At 40.2% G+C, this 22,461-nt stretch overlaps 1 protein-coding gene and 1 pseudogene across 1 annotated transcript; one reads left to right on the plus strand and one right to left on the minus strand.

Moving 5' to 3' along the window:
• The first annotated feature begins 6,061 nt into the window (after positions 1 to 6,061).
• LOC102949027 (olfactory receptor-like protein OLF4) lies at positions 6,062 to 7,030 on the plus strand. Its single transcript, XM_007088595.3, has one exon. It carries the CDS (start codon positions 6,077 to 6,079, stop codon positions 7,028 to 7,030), a length of 954 nt encoding a protein of 317 aa, XP_007088657.3. The 5' UTR covers positions 6,062 to 6,076.
• Positions 7,031 to 15,006: 7,976 nt separating this feature from the next.
• LOC102970058 lies at positions 15,007 to 21,516 on the minus strand (annotated as a pseudogene).
• Positions 21,517 to 22,461: the final 945 nt, after the last annotated feature.

A 22,461-nucleotide genomic window follows, 5' to 3' on the forward strand; every position in this document is an offset into this window, starting at 1 on the left:
CACCTGGTCTCCTAGCAACAGAAATTCAACAGGGAAAATTTCCTTTCTGTCCACCCTGGTGTCCCGTAGGGTAATCACGTGCCTAAAGGTGGGAGAGACAAGAGGGAAATGTGCCTAATGAGCAGAATTAAGAGGCTGCAAATACCTCCTCTGTTGCAGCCTCACAGTGTGTACACCTCAGGCTGGACAAGACATGGTCGTTTCTTTTGCAGTCCTAAGTCTGGATGGGACACTGAAGTTTGACCCATCCCGGCTGTCGCGTCTGGGACAGAGCTTCATCCTCCACCATCTACCAATGAGATGGGTATTTTGATTTGCATGTAGAGACCTTCCTCCCAGAGACCCCATCTAGATGAGTTTTACATCGCAGTAAGTACTACCAGAGAAGGTCAAGAGAATGAAAGTCAAGAACATTTACCTGAGGTCACCTGAGAGCCAATCTAGCCTAGCCAGAGCTGAGAGTTTGCTGTAGTTGTTTGCTGGCTTGATTAGTAAGTTGATTGATTGATTGATTGATTGATTAATGTATTTATGATGTTATAAATAGAAGTAAATATTGAAGTCAGAAATGCAATGTTCAACGTTAACAACTAAGTGATAATAATGGAAACTCATTTAGAGGGGGGATGGGAAGCACAAAAGTAGAACCTGAGACCGAGGATCTTTGCAATTAACCGGAGTAGAAAAGTCTAGTACTGGTTGTTGAGGGATGTACATTGAAGTGAGGACATGTCTTTTCATTTTTAAGATGGGACATATTACACTACAATTCCATACTGATGAGAAAAACCCGGATGAAAGAATGTTTGCAAGTGCATCCTTGCAAGAGCAGTACTTGAAACATACATGTCACAGCACCTTCTCTCCTTGAGTATTCAAATGAAATTTTTTAGGGGCACCTGGCTGAATCAGCCAGTTGAGGGTCCGAATCTTGATTTCAGCTCAATTCATATCAGGGGTCATGAGATTGAGCCCGACTTTGGGCTCTGCTCTGACAGCACGGGGCCTGCTATGGATTCTCTCATTCTCTCCCTGCCCCCTCCCATTCATGCTCTCTCTGTGTCAAAATAAATAAATAAACATTAAAAAATAAAAATTTTAAGTGTACTATGTGAAACGGGGTATGCGAATGAGCTCCCTTCACAATCAGCTCACAACCTGTGAGTCTGAATGTATTCTGGGTTAGCTAGCCACCCACTTTCTCTATTGAAAGCTGTCTATGGGAGTCCTTGGTGTTTGCATAGTGGGGTTGGAATGGTTTTATTTCTGGGTTTTTTTACTCCTTTTTTTTTCAGAAAAAGAATTGGCATTTATTTCGTGAACTACTTGCCATTTTGTTTATTTTTTAGTGCACGTATAGGTGTATTTGTGCAGAATGTATGAGAGTGTGTAAATTTTGTGTGGTAGTCTATGACGTAGTCATACTCCCTCCACAGCTTTTTCTATTTTTATTTATTTATATTTTCCTGAAAGAATTGATCTGAAAGAATTGATCTGTCACCTTAATATTCTTCCCTTGTGAAGACCCTACTGTCCACAAAATTAAATTCAATGTCCTTCTGCTACTTAGTGCTCATAAATCACCCCTTCTACATATTTCCAACTAATTTTCACTTCTCTGTATTCCTCGTTTGTTCCTTTTGGCCTTTTATTATTGGATCTATTTCTACAATCAGAATTCCAACACTTGTAAGGCATTCTTTTTTATGCTTCACTAAGAATCACCTTTATCTTTGGGGTGCCTGGGGGGTTCAGTCGGTTAAGCTTCCAACTTCGGCTCAGGTTATGATCTCGCGGTTTGTGAGTTCGAGCCCCATGTCGGGCTCTGTGCTGATGCCTCAGATCCTGGAGACTGCTTCAGATTGTGTGTCTCCTTTCCTCTCTTCCCATCCCTGGCTTGTGCTCTGTCTCTCTCTGTCTCTCAAAAATAAATAAATAAATGTTAAAAAAATTTAAAAAAAAAAAGAATCAACCGTTATCTTCCATAAGCATAGCTGGTCCATCTATCTTTATGTGACGTGAAATTAAAAGCGTAGATATCACTTTCTCTCCACATGAAAAGACTTTTTCATATTCTTTTATTCCTGAATCCCTAGCAATCTAAATTAGATTTGGACCCACGAAACTATCATTAAATTATTATTCTTTTAAATCTTTTTATTCAGAAGTTGCTTTGGTTCTTCAATTTTGTTTCATGTGGTGGTTTTTGAACCACTCTGCCTAACCCAAGTGCATTTTCGCTGTTTCTCTTTCTCAAAAGTCTTCATTGCTTTTAAATTTTTTCTGTTACGCACACATACATATTCACACACTTTCAATTCAAATGTATAGGAAGACAGCAATGCATATTGGAAGCACTCTTTATGTTCTGACACCATCGTTCTTTCTAGCTTTTCTCTGCCCATCCTTCTAACTCAGTAGTACCTTACCTATGTCCCTCTAGTCAAGTAGTATAATGCTGATTCATTAGTTCTTTTTCTTTTAAAGATTTTATTTTTAAGCAATATCTACACCCAATATGGGGCATGAACTCACAACTTCAAGATCAAGAGTCTCACTCTCTACCTACTGAGCCAGCCAGGCACCCCTGATTTATTATTTCAAGGCCGGTATGACGCATCATGGTGTGGCTGTGCCATTACACCTTTGATAGTCTTTCATATTTTTCTCATTAAATTACTATTATATCAATGCTTCAAAATATTTTTAAATACGTAATACTATGTTTCTCACCCAAAAGTGATTTTGTACCCCAGAGTATATTGAGCAATGTTCAAAGACATTTTTGGCTGTCACACTGGAGAGGGGTGCGTGGAGGCCAGGGATGTTCTAATCCTACAATATATAGGACACACCCCACAGGGAAGGATCTGGCTGGGAATGTCCATACAGTAGAGACTGAGAAATCCTGAGTTAAAAAATATCTGTATTTTTGTTTAAACATTTTTTTTTCAAAAATCTCTACACCCAACATGGGACTTGAACTTCAAACCCCAAGCTCAAGAGTTGTGTGCTCTACCAACTGAGCCAGCCGTGCGCCCCAAGAGGATCTGTATTTTTAATATTTGTAATTGTCTTCACAGCCTCCGAAGATGTTATAACGCTTCACAATTATGACAGCAAAATTAGAAAGTGCCCCTTTGTCAATTGGTTAAAATTTCCGACCCCACTCAATGTGACAGCCCTTTGAGTGATTTCTCAGGGAAATGGGTGTGAAAGAGATTTCTTGTTGATTTTTTAAACTATTAGTGAGCTCCAGTAAAGATTCATATATTTGATCACTATGTTCATTTGTCTGTTATTATTATATGTCCACATATTATATGCCTATTTATCTATAAGTATCAGCATTTCGAATACTTGTTGTAAATCACACTTCTGTATTGATTTTTAGTTAGGTATTTTCGGCCATAAAATAGTTATAAATTTTATTCATTGAAATGTATTTGTCTTCTTGTTTCTGAGTTTATTTGTTTTTTTGCCTTAATTATGATGGTTTGTCCACCTGTAGATTTTTTTGACATGTAGTTTTCTAGATGTACATCTAAAATGCAGCGGATACTATTACACTGAGGGTTTAGTCTTTTGGATTTTTTTGTGAGATGTGTGAAATAAGGAAGCACCACACTTCCTTCCACGTAGAAAGCCATTTGTGCCAGCTTTCACTCAACAATCTGGTCTTTTAACCACATTTAAATTCAGCTTTGTCACGTTAAAAGTGCATGTATGATAAGACCTAATTCCTGATTCATTCAACCAATACGAAAAGTGCATCTGCTAGTACCAGAAATTTCTCAGAACTTTATATGTTATGCTCTTTTATTTCCAGGTCTTGGGGAATTTTATGATTCATCTGGGTTGATTTTGTTGACTTACTGGTCCTGTAGATCATGTTTCAGTTAGTTCTCAAAACTCCATTCAATTTTGTTTAATACAGTTGTACTGAAACCGCTCTCTTTAACCTGGTTTTATTTCCTCGATCACTCTTTGTATTTCATAATGTCTCATGTTCTTGACTTTGTTTCCATGTAAGTGCCTATACATGCACATATTTTGGAAAGAAGAAGATGAAGAGAAGTTCCTGCTCCTTTGATAATTACATCACAATGACTGACAAGAGTGCAGTCCAATAAATGTGAGTGCAAAATAGTGTCCTCAGATAAGTCACATGCAGATTATTCAGAGTAAGAGAAGAGACTGTCATGGGGTGTGTAGGGTTTTATAGAGTCTGGGGATGTCTTTGCATGTTGGACAAGGAACAAAACCATCCCTAGTTGTGGTCATCAGACTTGTGAAGAAAGTGATTAAACCCAAAGTGTAAGAATAACAAATACACGAAAAAAGATGTCACATAAGAAAAATGCTAAACAGGCTTGCCTCATCCTCTCTTGGGCCATATAAAAACTGATCAGTCAAACGAAGATAGAATAGACACAGGAAAATCAAGTCTTCTTCTTTCTGCTCTCTGGGCATAAAAATGCCCAAATTGTGAGAAGTGTTCTATTCTTTTGTGATGTTCAATATGTAAGATGTTTCACACCATAAAGATAGCGTTACTTCTGTCCTTTGGACAAACTTATTTTTGTCCTTTCATCATTTTTGCTGGAGACAAATGGGATACGACCAGGATTGGGTGCCACCAGCATCATTTTCTCTCTCTCTACTCATCGCACATAATTTTTTATGTTTCATTACATACAGGTCAGAAAGTGACCATTCCAAAATGGAGCCCTGGGATTATTTGTCCTTGGGAAGCTATGAATAGGACTTTCGGGGTACGATTTCTACCTTCTTTCTGGGAAAGGTATTGTGATGTGTTTGCGTTCATATCCTAAACAGTGTGTTGAGGCAGGCAGGGGGACATGAGAAGGACAGAGAAGTAACACACACCAGGAGGATATGATGCATTGTGTTGTGTGTATGTGCAAGTGTGTGTGTGTGTGTGTGTGTGTGTGTGTGTGCAGTGAAAGCAGGTCTCCAAGCAGGGGTACATGGGCTCCTCTATTCCAAGGTGACCCTATAATACACAGACCAGACTCAATCAATAGATGATACTGAGAAGAGATGTTCCACGGACAGGACACTACAGTAACCAGGTGAATAAAGTGAAAGAGGTACACAGTATGGACGAGGAGCTCCCTGTGTCTTGAACTTAGGCAGCTGTGAGGCAACATGGTTCTACAAAATTCACAGCCATTGCCTTTAGTCCTTAACACACTGGCTTCCTTCTGAGCCTTGATTTTCTGGGAAAAAAAAGCGCTTCCTCAAGGCCTTTGCCTTAGCCGACGCTCTGGCAGTCTCCAGGCAGTTTTCTCTAGTCTTTCAGGTCTCTGTTCAAACGTCACCTTCTTAGCCAATCTTGACTAAACACCCAACATCACACCCCAACCACTCTCTTCCTGTACCTGCTTCATTTTCCTCATGACCTCTATCTCCATCCCAAGATTATTTAATTTTTATGTATGCATATATCCTATGCACATCACTGAATATTAGGTAATTTTTCTGTTCAGCCCCCTCTACTTTATGACTTGGAAATGCTGAAAACATGATTGATGCTCTATATACTCCTCAAATGCATTAAATAATTTCTTATTAAAAATGTACAAGGGCGCCTGGGTGGCTCAGTCAGTTAGGCCTCTGACTCTTGATCTCGGTCGGCTCAGATCATGAGCTCGCGGTTTGTGGGTTGGGGCCTCACGTCTGGCTCTGCGCTGACAGCGTGGAGGCTGCTTGGAGTTCCGTCTCTCCTTCTCTCTGCCCCTTCTTGACATGCACACATTCTCTCTCTCTCTCTCTCTCTCTCTCTCTCTCTCTTAAAAATAAATAAATAAACTGAAAAAAAATTTTAATGTACAAAACCTAGCCTATTGGAAAACATCAACGTTGGGATGAAAATTCCTAGTAAGAGAGGAAATAGGGATCCCCTCAAAGGACTCAGATCCATTCACAAAATATCGAAATTACTTTCTTGACTGGGGAATATAAATTGTAGCATTTGAACCACGTGAGCCAAGCGATTTATGTGAAAATTAGTCATGTTATTTTCCCCTTTACTGGTAGTCACCTCCACCACATGGACCCAGGAAATGATACAGGAATTTCAGAATTTCTTCTTATGGGATTTTCAGAAGAACCAGAACTGCAGCCCCTCATATTTGGGCTTTTCCTCTCCATGTACCTGATCACTGTGTTTGGGAACCTGCTCATCCTCCTGGCCGTCAGCTCTGACTCCCACCTCCACACCCCCATGTACTTCTTCCTGGCCAACCTGTCCTTTATAGACATCTGCTTCACCTCCACCACCATCCCGAAGATGCTCTGGAACATCCAGACCCAGAGCAAAGTCATAACCTATGCAGGCTGCATCACACAGATATACTTTTTCATAACCTTTGCGGGGATGGATGACTTTCTCCTGAGTGTGATGGCCTATGACAGGTTTGTGGCCATCTGCCATCCCCTGCAATACACGGTCATCATGAACCCCCGGCTCTGTGGGCTGCTGGTTCTGGTGTCCTGGATCATGAGTGTTCTGTATTCCTTGTTACAAACCTTAATGGCGTTTCGGCTGTCCTTCTGTACAGAGGTGGAAATCCCCCACTTTTTCTGTGAACTCAATCAGATGATCCAACTTGCCAGTCCTGACACCTTTCTCAATAACATGGTGTTGTATTTTGGAGCTCTGTTGCTGGCTGGTGGTCCCTTCATTGGAATACTTTACTCTTACTCTAAAATAGTTTCCTCCATATGTAGAATCTCATCAGCTCAAGGCAAATACAAAGCATTTTCCACCTGTGTGTCTCACCTCTCGGTTGTCTCCTTATTTTATTGTACAAGCCTAGGAGTGTACCTCAGCTCTGCTGTCACCCAGAGCTCCCACTCAAGTGCAATATCCTCAGTGATGTATGTGGCGGTCACACCCATGCTGAACCCCTTCATCTACAGCTTGAGGAACAGAGACATAAAGGAGGCTCTGCTGAGATTCTCTGGGATGATAGCTACAAGAGGGCCAATTGTCCTGGGCTGAAGAAGTTCCCATGATTGCAGGGCCCAAAGTCTGAGCCAAATGTTGAGATTGTTTCATCAGATTGTGGAGGTGAAAGATACCTCTTCTATTTTTTCCTGGAATTTCTATTTTTTTCTTTCACCCTCTCTGCACAATTTATTTAACTCACTTCATTAAGCTTTCTGATATCTCTTACATCCAAGAGATTTTCCCGTTGTCATTTTCTTCCTCTCCCAAGGTTATTCCTTACTTTGGATTAAAATATTTGGAAATTCTTACATATTTTTCAAAGGACGACATGGATATATTAAGAATAATTTCTTCTCATGTGAAATGTATCATAGGGAGTACTTTTTCTTTTGTTTGACCAAAAACAACAACAACAATAACAACAACAAAACGACCATTCATGACTCATACTAGTCCTATGGAAAGTCTAGTCTTGGCTACCACAGCTATTGATATAAGTTTAAAACAGAGAAAGATCTGAGACCACCAGACTTCACTCTTTTGAACATCATTCTTTTCTATATCACTACATTAACTGCTCTTCCTGATAAGGCAGACTTTTATGTACTGGTTGTTATCGCTGATCGTGGGTTTTTTTTCCTACACATTAGGTACCTGCTCTGTCACACAGCTTGTGTCCATCATGCTTACCATAGTCACTGACAAAAAAAAAAATGATAATAAAATGCATGTCTCCAAGTGGAATCTACAAAGAAAGAGAAACATGTAAAAAATAGATTGATATAATATGGCCTTTTAAGTCAAACTTGACTTTAAGTATGATGGCACAAAATATTAAGTCATGCATTTATCACTATGCAAAACATTTCCTTCTCAGGCACTTTATCTGCTCACTGAATTACGGAATATCAGGGTTCATGTGTAAAGTGTATTCATTAAGACGAAAGGCTGGTGGCATGTTTTGGGTTTTATTAAATTATTTTCTGGTTTCTGAAAATGTCCAGTGCTACTTATAAATGTGAGCCCTTCCATTTCTCTAAATGAAATATCTCCCACTATTCAAAATTTTGCCAAAACCACTGAGGAGGCAGCAAATGAATATTATCCATATTGTCTGTTTCACATCTTCCTCCTTCTTAATCGCTGGATGACTCCCCAGCAAGTGTGGATTCCTGTCCAGGTAGGTGAATCGGAGTCACAAGCTTTGTGAAAACATACATGACCTTCCAAAATTTCCGTGTTACCTGAAAGGGACTCAGTGGGGTCATTTTTTAATACGTTTATCTGAAATAAACTTGAAGAATAGAATAATCTTGATGCTTCAATTATGCTACCTACAAACTCCTAGAATAAAAAGAATCAGATTATGACAAATGGCCTCATTTCTTCCCAATTTGATTATTATATCAGTTATCTATTGCTGTGTCCAAAGCATCCTCAAATAAAATAGCTTACTACATATCTTTATTATTGAATGGGATTGTAGGGTAGGAAGTTGTTCGGATCTCTGCTGGGCTCCTCATGAGTCCATAGTCAGGTGTGAATCTCTACATTGTGTTTTGAAGGCTCGTCCATGAGGTGTGTGGTTCTAGTGTCTTTCTGTCTTGAACTGACTTATGTCAGTTTACTCCTTTTCTATATGTGGGCTAATCTTCTAGTCTACAAAACGTGAGTTTATTGAATGTGATTTGTCTTAATTTAGTTCCACTATTTTAATATTTACATGTGAACCTTTGCTTTTTCACAGCTGGTAGAGAGATCTCCCACCCCATTAGGTGTGACTCAGCTCACTGTGCTCCAGATCTGACCCTGAGTCATGCACCATTAGAATTTTTAATTTCTAATTAACTTATTGGAGCATTATTACATGCGACAAACTGCACATATTTAAAGTATACAACTTTAAATTGAAAGAGCCATTGAAAAATCATGGGTACATACTGCATGATTCCATTTATATAGTACTCAAGAAGGCTCATGGTAAGTTTTAACTGCTTTGTTGTGCGATTTTTAGGATATGATCACTCTACCCATTGCTTTCTTCTGAAGGCAATGTGGAAGATAAACATAACTTCAAGAGATGTGGTGAGGAACGATGACATGTAGAAATACTGTTGAGTCCAAAGAATGTTCAAGAATAAGGGTTGTGTATGCAAATGTACATACAAATGTATGTGTATTTATGTATATTTTTCTTTTTTAAAATCTGAACTTTATTGTCGAATTGGTTTCCATACACCACCCAGTGCTCATCCCAACAGGTGCCCTCCTCAATGCCCATCACCCACTTTCCCCTCCCTCCCACCCCCCATCAACCCTCAGTTTATTCTCAGTTTTTAAGAGTCTCTTATGGTTTGCCTCCCTCCATCTCTAACTTGTGTATTTTTCTTTCAAACAAACTCACTCACATACATAGATGTACATGCATGAAATTCATGACCCTTATTGTAACTCATTATAACTTACATGTTGTGTTGAAAGAAAGCTTGAGAGAAACTTGAGGGTAAAGAAAGGAAGAGAATGAAGGTTTGCCTTAACTTGGAATTCTAGGAATGTAGAAATTTAGACAAAAAAATTAGAGTAGAACAGGTAGCCTTATTTTTAACAATGAATCATGTTTCTTATCTTAATGCCCAGAGGTCTCAGAAACTGTATCATATTTGCATTTATGTAAGGAGAAATCCTGTGTACCAGCTCATAAGGCTGAGTATCTCCAAACTGACTTCAGGTTTTGTTTCTTCTACTGAAGTAGGGTTTCAACACAAAATGCCCTTAGTCAAGGAAGCTACGTAAATGAGTTGAGAGTCTTGGGTTCTATTTCTTCAAAGAAAATTTTTTGGATGAATGTCTTTGTCATTTCCAACTGCTGCTTTATACAATTATCACATTAAAGGTTTAAAAGAAACAAATTTCCACTCTTTCAGGTCTGGAGGCCAATGCCAAAAATGAGTCTCATTGGGCTAAAATCAAGATGTCTTTGCAGGGCACAAGAGAGCTTGAATTCCTGCTCAGTTATGTGATTCCAGGACACCATATTTTTTCCACCCAAATGCAAATCCTTCCAACCTCTATTGATAACTGAAAAGGAATAATTTTTTAATAATTATCCAAAATAAACTTGAATAACAGAATGATCATGAATGTTGCTGCATAGCAAACCATCCTGAAAGCAAAGGGCTTGGTAGAATGTCTTTAGAATTCAGTGGAATTGTATGGTGCTGAGTTGTTCTAATCTCTGTTGATCTCCTCAAGGGTCTTGAGTCAGCTGTGTGTCAGCTGGGGAGGCTCTGCTGATCTTTCCAGGGCATTCTAATATAATTGGGGCTAGGCCAGCTATCTGTGGCTGATCCAGGATGGCCTTGACTTGAACAACTGGGCTGTCCTCCATATGTCCCCACTTCCTCTGCAGGCCATCTCATTTTATTCACTTTGCAGAGCCATAGTTCCAAGAGAGAGCAGCAGAAATGCACAAGGCCTTTAAGTTCCACTGTCACTTCTATCATATTATGCTGGCTGCAGTAAATGAAAAATCCTAATCCATCCAGAGTCAAAGGTGGAAGAATAGTCTCCACCTCCTGATGTAAGGTACTGTGCACATTGTCAAAGATATGGCTACAGAGAAAGACCGGCATTTGGGGCCACCTCTGCAAATATTCTACCATGGCTGTTAATTTCAATTCAGTAGGTTTCATTTCCACCTCCACCTTCAGCAGTGCAATGATCTGACAAGAGAGTGAGAATTAATTAGGTGTCTAATGATCAGTTATGGAAATTCTACTCCAGATGGTCAAGCTTTCCTCCAAATGTAAGTTTCCTCCTCACCACTTAAGATCAACATTCTTAATAAAAGAAAAGGACAAAGAAACCAAGGTTTTTTTTTCTAGTTGCCTCAGAGAGACTGGGGACCCTGTATCTAACTCGTTGATTAATGGAGTTAGCAACTATTGTATCACTGATGCTATTTTCATGGCATCCTTCTGTAGATACTGTTTTTCTATTGATTGACCTTCTCATTGACATACTCATAAAGGTTTTCATCCCGGTACTATTTGTTTGTTTGTTTGTTTGTTTGTTTATTGGGAGGGTTCCATTGGGAGGAGGTTACATTGGAAATGCAAACAAAAGAGACATTGGAACATATTTTCTTCGTTTATCCAGCTCTATTGAAATTTCATTGACAAATAAAATTATGCAAGTTTAAGCATACAACTTGGTGATTTCATATATTTACATGTTGTGAAATAATCATCACAATAGGTTAGTGAATAGATCCATCACTTCACATAGTTACCATTTCTTTTTGTTGGAAGAACATTTACTATGTACTCTGTCAGCAACATTCAAATATACAACACAATATAGTTAAGTATAATGACCACGTTGTACATTAAGTTCCCAGAACTTATTCATCTTATAACAGACAGTTTTTAGGCTTCCACTAGCACCTTCTCATTTCCCCAAACCCTAGCCACTGGAAAACATCAACCTACTCTCTGTTTCTATGGTTCGGATTTTTATATCTCATATATAAATGAGATCATAAAGTATTTGTCTTTCTCTGTCTGATTCTTTTACTTAGCATAATGCCCCCAGGGTCCATCCATCTTTGACCAAAGGAAAGCATGTCTTCTTTTTAAACTGGTGAATTCCACTGTATAGATGTCATCATTATTAATTCATCTGTCAACGGATGCTGGGCTGTTTCCATGTCTTGGCTATTGTGAATCATGCTGCAGTGGATGTGAGAGTACAGATATCTGAGATGCTTACAAGTATGTGGGAATTAAACCATGCACTTGTGAATGACTGATGTGTGAAAGAAAAAAATCAAAAAGCAAATTTAAAATCTTAAATCAAAGGAAAATGTTAACATAGCATATCACAACTTATGGGATGTTACAAAAGCAGTTCTCAGAGGGAAGTTTATAGTAATAAGTACCTACGTTAAGAGAAAAACGACTTTAAGAAAATAACCTAACTTTATCATTGAAAGACCCAGGAAAAGAAGCACCAACTAAGTCCAAAGCAGCAGAGGAAAAGAAATAACAGATATCAGAGCAGATATAGATGATATATAGACCAGAAAACCAGTAGAAAAGATTAATAAAATAAGGAGCCAATTTTTTGAAAAGCTAGGCAAAATTGACAAGCCTTTAGTTTGACCAAAAAGGGGGGGGGGGTGCAGGGAGAAGACCCAAATAAATAAAATCAATAGCAAATGGTGATGCTTTACAGCCAAAACCACAGAAATAGAAAGAATCATGGGAGACCACTATGAACTATCTCACTGCAACAAATTGGGCAACCTAGAAGAAATAGATAAATCCCTAGAAATGTACAATGTAACAACAAAATCAGGAATAAATAGTAAATGTGAAGAGACCAATAATAAGTAGGGATATTAAATCACTAATCAAAAATCTTCTGGCAAAAAAAAAAGCCCAGAATCAGAGAGCATCACAGGTGAGTTCTACTAATCATATAAAGAAGAATTAATGATAAGTCTTCTCAAACCCTTCCAGAAACTTAGAGAAGAAGACAAATTTTCAACCTCATTTTCCAAGGCTGGCATTACCCTGATACCAAAGGTAGAAAAGGTCAGTACAAAAAAAAAAAGAAAAAATATAGACCAGTATCCCTGCTGAACACACACACAAAATTTTTCAAAAATATCAGCAAACTGAATCAAACAGCACATTAAAGGAATTATACACCATGACCAAGTGGGATTTATCCCTGGCATACGAGGATGGTTCAGCACAAGCAAATCAATAAAGGTGATACACCCCATTAGTAGAATGAAACATAACAATCATATCATCTCAATACATGCAAAAAGCTTTTGACAAAATACAACATCCTTTCATGATTATAAAAAAAAATCTTCAACAAACTGGGTATAGGGGGAACATACCTCAACATGAAAAAAAAGGCTATATATGACAAACCCACAATAACACTGTACTCAATCGTGGAAAGGTTAGAAAACCTCTTCCGAGATCATCAGCAACACAACGGTGCCCATCTAGCTAAAGCATTCAGGCAAGATAAAAAAAAAATGCATCCGGATGTTTTCCTTAGAAAAGTGTCTATTTGGGGCGCCTGGGTGGCGCAGTCGGTTAAGCGTCCGACTTCAGCCAGGTCACGATCTCGCGGTCTGTGAGTTCGAGCCCCGCGACAGGCTCTGGGCTGATGGCTCGGAGCCTGGAGCCTGTTTCCGATTCTGTGTCTCCCTCTCTCTCTGCCCCTCCCCCGTTCATGCTCTGTCTCTCTCTGTCCCAAAAATAAATAAAAAACATTAAAAAAAAAAAAAAGAAAGAAAGAAAGAAAAGTATCTATTCATGTCTTCTGCTCATTTCTTCATTGGATTCTAAATCGGAAAGAAAGAAGTAAAATTGTCTTTATTTACAGATGATATGAACTGAATATAGAAAATCCTTTAGATTCAACCCTTAAGAACACACGCACCATGATGAGCACCAAGTAACATGTAGAATTGTTGAATCACTATGTTGTACTGAACTACATTGTTCTGTGTGTTGATTTTCTGCCCTGCACCAATACAACTTTATTGAATTGAAAATTACACACGTGGTACACCTTTTGCAGACATGGCCCCAAATACCACTTATCCCTGTATCCATGTACTTTGCAATGTGACTGGGAAGCTCCTCCCACTTCTCCACCTTTGAATCTGGGTTAAATTTACTATTTTATTTGCCTTGGCTAATACTATCTGGTAAAAATGACAACGTGCCTCAAGGGTCTTTGGCGTGTTTCTGCTGCTCTCTTGGAACCCTGCCTCTGCCATTGAAACAAGTCCAAGCAAGCCTACTGTAGGTGGAGAAATCATGTGGAGCAGAGCCCAGTTGCTCTAAGGATGGTCAACCTAGCCTAGCCTATCTAGGAACCAGCAAGTTCCCAGATGTGAGAATGCAGCCAGGATTAACAGAGCACTTCCAGCAGACCCACAGCCCTCCACAACCTCATGAGGAGACCAACAGAGAGGGGAAGACTTCCCAAACATAGATTCCCATGTGATCGTTGGAGATAGAATGTGTTATGCTAACCGAAATGAGTCGATCAGAGAGAGAGAAATATCATATGAGTTCACTGATACGTGGAATGTAACAATCCAAATAGATGAACATATGGGGGGAGAGAAGAGTGGGGAAAAAAGCCACAAGATGCTTTTAATGATAGAGAAGAAAGTGTAGGTTGATGGACGGAGGTAGGTAGGTGATGGGCTAGATGGGTGATGGGTACTAAGGAGTACACTTGTTGTGATGAGCACTGAGTGTTGTGTGTAAGTGATGAATCACTAAATTCTTCTTCTAAAACCAATAGCACACTACATATTAACTAATTAAAATATAAATTTTAAAAATTTAGAAAGCATTATCTTAAATCATTTACCTTTGGCAAGGCTTGTTACGCACCAATAGCTTACTGATACAATAACCAATATGAAAAAATCTGAGACAATTAAGGATAATCTACTGCTTTTTATTTTTGGCATTTGTTCTGATATTTGAAGACGGCATTCATAATGACCTGGTTATTCACATTTATTTCAGATCAATGTACTAAAAAGTGACTACCATTCAGGTTCTCTTCTAGGTAACTGGTAGAGATTGGAAAGACCTATATGTTTTTTGTGTGGATAATTTGTGGGACTCTTGGTCACAAGACTCCATACCCAGAGCATTACTGGGCAGGAATTCAAGCTCCTGTCCACATCATCTTCTGATCATGAGGATTGAAGAGAGTTTAGAGCATAAAAAAGGTAAAGAAATTAATCCCAGAGAGAATACACATATGGTTCACTCACTCACACTGTAATTTTTATGACAGCATTTTTAAAGATGAGATATTAAGTTTAGGACAATGGAGGAAACAATACTTGTAGGCAACACTGGAAATTTTCAAGTAGAAACAAAAAAATCATCCAATTAAATAATATAAAATCTGCCACTAAATTCTTCACTCCAATTAATAAAACCCTTTAAACATGGACACCAAATATCTCACACCTCAATAAGATATACATCATCAAAAACATATTTTCTGCAATAAAATACGGCGTGATTGAAAATTTTATGTCATCATTTTTTCAGGTCTTCTCGGATAGTAACCCCATATTAGTCACTTGGTTTATGCAAATTTGTCTTTCTGTACTTTACACTTGGAGCAGAGCATGTTTTTCATAAGGAATTTTTGCCTTACTATTCTGTGCCAGGGATACTGTGGATGCTGATAAGAGAGAGAACAGGATCCTAATGAGGATCCTAAAACCCCATGACTAACTACAAAACAAACTAATATGTTAAAGTCTACATTATCAGGAAAAGCATTCAAGGTAGTCATGTAGAAAGGAATGGGCAGTCACAGAATTTCCTCTACAGTAAAATTATATAAATGGCCTCAGTTGCCAAATATAGTTTATTCCATAAAACTGGTACAGTTCATCACTATGTGAAGCAAATGGGAATCTCCAAACTGTTTCTGATTCAAGGTTGGACTAACTTTGGAAAGTAAGAAAACAAAAGAAAGGAAAAACTGGTGGGTACCAGAAGGAGCATAAAGTTAAACAAAGGGACTTATTAAAATTTAATAAAGCAGTCGAACTTTGGAAAAATTGAAATTCCAGGATATGAATAGAGGGATTAAGTTCTTCCATGATCCGATTAAAGGATCACAATCTCTGGCTGTTAAGCTTTGAGCCAGCAATCACAGGTACTTCTGGGAAAATGGCTCTTTTATAGCTTCCCTCTGAAAAATACATTTAGAGCCTCTTTTCTGTCTCTGTTCCTCAGGCTGTAGATGAAGGGGTTCAGCATGGGCGTGACCACTGTGTACATCACTTAGGATATTGCACTTGAGTGGGAGCTCTGGGTAGCAGCAGAGCTGAGGTACACTCCCAGGCCCATACAATAAAATAAGGAGACAACCGAGAGGTGAGATGTACAGGTGGAAAATGCCTTATACTTGCCCAGAGCTGATGAGATCCCACGTATGGAGGAAACTATCTTAGAATAAGAGTAAAGGATCCCAGCCAGGGGAGCACCACCCAACAGCACAGCACACCGTGTCATTAAGAAAGGTGGCAGAGCAGGCAAGTTGGATCATCTGATTGAGCTCACAGAAAAATCGGGGATTTGCATGCCTGTCCAGAAGGACAGCTGCAACACCATTAAGGTTTGTATCAAGGAATGCAGGATGTTCATGATCCAGGACACCAGAACCAGCAGTCCACAGAGCCAGGGGTTCATGGTGACTGGGTAGTGTAGCGGGTGACAGATGACCACAAAGCTGTCATAAGTCATCAGTCAGGAGGAAGTTGTCTAAACCTACAAAGAGTATGAAAAAGTACATCTGCATGACACAGCTTTCATAAGTTATGACTTTTACAACTTCTCTGTGTTTGTACATTCCCATCTGGGGGACCGTGGTGAAGGCGACATAGATGTTTACGAAGGACAGGTGGGCGAGGAAGAAGTACGTGGGCGTGTGGAGGTGGGAGTCATATTTTACAGCCAGGATGATGAGCAGATTCCCAAGTATGGTGACCAGGTACATGGACAGGAACAGCCCAAAGAGGAAGGGTTGCAATTCTGGTTCCTCCAAAGATCCCAGAAGAAGAAATTTTGAACTTCGTATATCATTGCCTAGTTCCATGTAGTCGATGTGACTATCAAAATAAGAGAAAAAAAGCATGACACGACCATGCATTGCTAATCTGGAAGATACATCATTGTTTATATTTTGCAGTCAGGAAATTAATTTTTACATTTGTAAATGGAACATGTTAAAAACACTAAAATCTAGGAATAGAAGGAAACTATCTCAACATAAAGCCCTGTATGAAAACCCCACAGCAAACACGTGCTCAAGGGTGATACAGTGAGCATTTTCCTGTATGATCAGAAGCAAGGAAAGGATGCCCGCTTTCACAACTTCTACTCAACACTGGAAGTTCTAGCCAGAGCAATTAAAGAAAGAAAAGGTATCCAAAATGGTTAGAAAGAAATAAAGTTATGCATGTAGATGATGTGATCTTGTATGTAGAAAATCCTGAAGATAACACCAAAAAACTAGCACCTCCAATAAATTAATTCAGCCAAGAAACTGGGTACACAGCCAACCCTCAAAAAATCAATTGCATATTTACATACAAAGAATGAATGATCTGAAAAGGAAATAAAACAATTCCCTTTATGTGACACCCCAAAGAAGAAGACTATCGCCGCACACCAGTCAGAATGGCTAGTATAAGGAGACAAGACACAAATGTTGGTGAGGATGTGGAGAAGAGGGAACACTCATCCACGTTGGTGGGAATGCTAACTGGTGCGGCCACTGTGGAAAACAGTATCGAGGCTCCTCAAAGCAATTACATGATCATGTAATTCTGTTGCTGGATATTTACCCAAAGACAACAAAAACACTAATTCGAAAATATATACGCACCCCATGTTTATTACACCATTGTTTACACTAGCCACTCTTTAGAAGCGTCCAGTGACAGATGAATGTGTAAAGTAGATTGGCAAATATATTTATATATTTATATACAAAAAATTGAATATTACTCATCCGTAAAAAGGAATGAGACTTTGCCATTTGCAACAACATGGATGGAGAGTATAGGGTGCTATACTGAGTGAAATAACGTAGCAGGATTCTCGCACAGAAAGTCGTGACTCCAAGGCTTTTCTTTCCAGGAGGCAACTCGATTCTGGCCGGCACTGCTCAGTTGGGTTTGTACCCAAAGAACTGAGCCCCCAACATCCCGTGGCATAGTTTTTTTTAATATATTTTTATTTCTTTGTCTCCTGTATATGGTAACATACAAAAACATGTAGTCTGATTAAGTAGTCTCAGTTCACAAGGTCATGAGGGATATTGTCACGTAGGCACATGGCCAGGCTATCTTGTTTTTTTCCCTTTCTCTCTTTTTTCTTCTCTCCTTAGGGAGGGGACCCTACCACATCCCCCCCTTTGATGCTCAGACCCCTCCTATTTTGGGACAAAGAGCATCATCTTGGTTTAGAGGTTAATATTTTTATAACAGTATTACATGAGTGGCCGTCCTTTCTAAATCATGGCTTCAATGAGACTGGAGGCAGACCGTACAACCAGGGGAGCTAAGCATCCAGGGGTAAGCATCCGTACAACCAGGGGTAAGATTAAGCATTCTCCCAAAATTAGGAGGATAGATTCCCATGAGGGTTTTGAATACACTGAGAGTTGAAAAACATCCTCCAAATAACTCCCCAGGGTCCCAACTTTTCCGGGCTCTGGACAGGGACATTAGCAACGTTTTTATTTGATCTGTGATCTCCTCTATGACTTTTCCCTCATCTATCTGTAGGCAGCAGTTGCTAAGGTTAAATCTTCCACAAACACCTCTCTCGGAAGCAAGCAGGTAATCTAAGGCCATGTGATTTTGATAATGGCATTGTGCATTTTGGTTTGTTGCTTAGCTAGTAAGTTAAGAGCTCTGGCAGTTTCATTGGTTATAACTTTTATAACTGCTTGTAGTCTGATTATGCGGTTTAGCATGTAAATGGGAGCACAGTGGCCCCAGGACCCATCCTCTGTCCAGGTGGCAGGGCCATAATATTGGATTATACGCTCAGGAGGCCATTCATCATCTTTTTAGTTGCCAATTTGTAAAGCATACCGCTTTCTTTGAATCTCCCTGTCCCCATACACTTGGACTCCCAAATGTTTCCTTCTGGCAAGTGGGAGCACGAAGAAAGATGGATGAAGAGTTCCCAGAGTGTATGATCCTGACCAGACTGAGGGAAGTACTATATATATAGGCTTTCCTTCCACATATCCAGGCTAGTCCACCTGGGACCCGCCATTTGATGGCTGTATGGACCTTGTCCCAGGCCTCTCGGAGATGAGAGAAGTTAGACAAGGGGTGGGGATCTGGCTCAAGGTGATCTGGGGTCCCCCACCATTGGGTTTTCTGGACAGTTGAGTTATAAAATCTTTGGCTTACGCATGTTAAGTTTTTAAGAGACGACAATGAACTTTTTCCCCACCAGGCAGGACACTTTTTCCCAATAATTGAGCTTCTGAGAAGCCAAACCCTGGTCATAGGACTGGGGTATTTTGTTTTACTATAAGGTTTGTGGGGATCCAATTTTCTAGTCTCTATGGCCATTGTTTCCCCGTGTTGGTACCAGCGAAGTATCCGATCCACAAAGGGAGGGTGAGTGTTCACAGAAACCTCTCACCACGTTTCCAGACGGCCGGGGTGGCCTCGGCCAATCCTATGGCAAAGAGTAGAGCAAGAATCATGATAATAGTGAGAAACGAGGCATGACAGTGCATCACAACAAGAAAACATACAGAAAATAACGACGGTCTTTTGTTTCTCCGGACCGCCGATTCCTCAAGCTTCTGCCATGTGTAGGTCAGCTTCTGGAGTGACAAAAGCAGGGCTGCAGTCTCCTGGCGCCTCTGGAGTTGCAGAATCTTCCGTATGGTCAGTTTGCACAGCATTGATGGGTCAGGAATGCACTCCCAGTTTTGAGATGCCGGCTTCAGTCTGCTGTAGTGAATCCAGGGACACACGTTGGCCACCTTTCCTGCGGTAGGGGTGGACAAAATGACAGTGAACGGGCCCCTCCCGAGGGGTTTTAGCGGTTGGACATTTCACTCCTTTATCCCTATTGCATCTCCTGGTTTAAAGGGATGAGCGTCTGTGGTCAGATTCAGATAATCGCTCCCTGACCCAGGTGTGTAAGGTGGTTAGGGTAGAGCCAAGGCCTCGCATCTGTTGTCTCAGGGCTAGTTGGTCTATCTCATTTAGATCCCTCCCCCTATGCCCTTGATAATGGGGGAGGGGCGCCCATAAAGGATTTCATAAGGGGAGAACCCCATCCGCTTCTTCAGCCTCCCACCTGCAGCTGCCGTCTGCCTCCCTGAAGGTCCCTTCTCTCTCCCTACCTAATGTTAACCCTTTCCCTATTTATTTCTCTGCTAGAACAGGGCCTGGAACCGCTGTTAGGGAACAGGGGCAACGACTGTTCTGGCTTCTTCAGGCTGATAAGGGATGGTGTAGGAGGTACAGCAGTTGGAGTCTACCCAAGGGGTCCGTGGAATGGCCCATAGTATGGTTCTGCAGGAAGGCTGGCAGGCATTAGCAGACACAGAGAAAAACACAAAGGAAAAATTATACTGACCAACAAGATGGCAACTTAAGATCATGTCTATGGTTTCCAAACCTGTCAAACAACCTTTGTAAACAACACATGTCAGGGAATCTCTCATGACCCAGGTGATGGAGAAGCAGGAGCGGTAAGTAATCAACGGTGGCTCTATTTCCAAGAGTTTGGCCTTAACTTAATTTAAAAACAATTTTTAAAGCATCTAATGCTTGTGAGGTGTTATTTAGAGCTTTTCTGAGTGTAAACAGACAGTCTGCTTTATTTTGAGATGTAAACTTTTCCAAGAGCCAGGAGTGCTACCAGAGAAAGAGTCAAGGCAGCCATTGACCATTATTAATTTGTAAATATTTAGGTAAGTCAAACCTAGGCATTATTTGATAAAGCAGAAGTTTTATTACTTTTTGTGCCTTTTCTGTCTCATAGGGGAAAGCCTTTGCCCAATTAGTAAAAGTATTAACTCATACCAACAGATGTTGGAATTTTTTTTTGACCTTGGCATATGAGTGAAACTTAGTTGTCAATCTTTCCTGGACAGCCTCCAGTTTCTTGATTGCCTGGGATAACAAGTTTGTGGTTGACAGGAGTGTTTCTAAGACATACTTCACAGGATGATCCTGCTTGCAGAACCGTCCTTGACAAATTTTGGGGAGGAGACATCATTAGGGTAAACATCCTTTGGGCCATTTGAGATGTTTTGTCCCTCCCTAAATAAAAGGCTTGATGCTGTGTTTTAATGCTCTTTTAGCTCTGAGATCTTTGTAAGAGTAATTGTCCTGCTCTGTTTGTAACCATTCCAATGGCTGGAGACAGTGTCTAGGAGTTAGACCCCAGTTTATTATTTTTGGGGGGACAGTAGGTCGGCTTGAGTCTCCTTTAATAATTGATATAGCAGGCAAACTATTTTCCTGAACCCTGGTATCTACAGCCTACAATATCCAGTAATTTTCAAAAACTCACATAATTGTTTATCTGTCCTGGAGTTGGTAGCACCATAGTCTCTAATTTACTTCTAATGTCCCCTTCTAGCAAGGGAGTAAGGCTCTCTGGCATTATCAGGAAAGAATGAGAAAAAATTACATTTTTTCATATATATCCCAAGGGCTAAGAGAAAATTTTAGTTAGAAGTTTCTCGAAGATGCCTCTAATCATCCTGCTGCATTTGGATAGTTGGCCTGGAGTGGAAAGGAGGACAGAAAAGGTCGCTCTGGTGTCGAGAAGGAAATCAACTAGTTTTCCTTCCCTTCTATATTTAGAGTTACTCGAGGTTCTGGGTTTCTGATAGACAGTTGGGTTGGGGGGGGGGGCCACCGTGAAGAGCCCCAGGCCCCGGTTAATCCCTTCCAGGGACATTGTTATCTGAGCCCTCACAGACAGAGGTCCCCCAGGGTATTCAGATCTCCAGTGATTGTCTCCACATAAGGGGCATGGCTTTTGGGGTTTTCATTTTGGTTGTCCCCTCTGAAGACATTCTCATTTTAGTGCTCTCAGCGGCCATATAAATGGCACTTGGTGCCAGGACCTCGGGAAGCCCGATCTCACATAGTACCTAAGGCCACAACTAAGGCCTCAGATTTTTTTAAGCCTCCTTTTCTGTTTTTTTTTTTTTATTCTCCTCTTGATCTCGGTTGTAATATACCCAATTGGCAGCTCATAAGAGCTCCTCCAGGGTCCCTTCAAGGCCAACAGCCAACTTTTGCATTTTCTCTGAATACGTAGGGCTCAGTGAGCGACAAATTTGTCCTTTTAATCATCTCAGCCTTAGGGGTGTCAGGGGAGATAGCCATATATTTAATGAGAACCTCCCTCAACCTTTCCAAGAAGGCCCTCTGGCTCTCATTTTTTGTTTGTAAAATAGTGGCTAATTTAGCATAATTTAAGGGCCAAATCTTAGATTTCCTTAGTTGTTTTTTTTTTTATAAAGCATCTATCTCACTAAGAGTCTGGTTTAACAAAAGCATTATGTCTTTCCAGGTCAACTCAAAAACATACATAATATTCTGAAAAGGCTTTATATACTTATTCAGTCAGAAAATGTACCTAGATCTCCTTTTACCTGTCTTAAACCTTGTAATGTAAAGGTTTTTTCTTCTGGCATTCTAGCTTCTTGTAAGGGAAACATGCCCTTTACGGGGAGGGCCTGGATAAGGTGGGTAGCAGGGAGCAGAATTGCATTATTATTATTATATGTAGATTAAAGACCTGTGGAGGAGGAAGAGGAGGAGGAGGAGGAGGAGGAGGAGGAGGAGGAGGGAGAGTTCCCTTCCTCCTTCTCTAGGTCTGTTTTGGGTACAGGCG

This window comes from Panthera tigris, chromosome A2 (assembly GCF_018350195.1).
Source record: "Panthera tigris isolate Pti1 chromosome A2, P.tigris_Pti1_mat1.1, whole genome shotgun sequence".
Taxonomy (NCBI): Eukaryota; Metazoa; Chordata; class Mammalia; order Carnivora; family Felidae; genus Panthera; species Panthera tigris.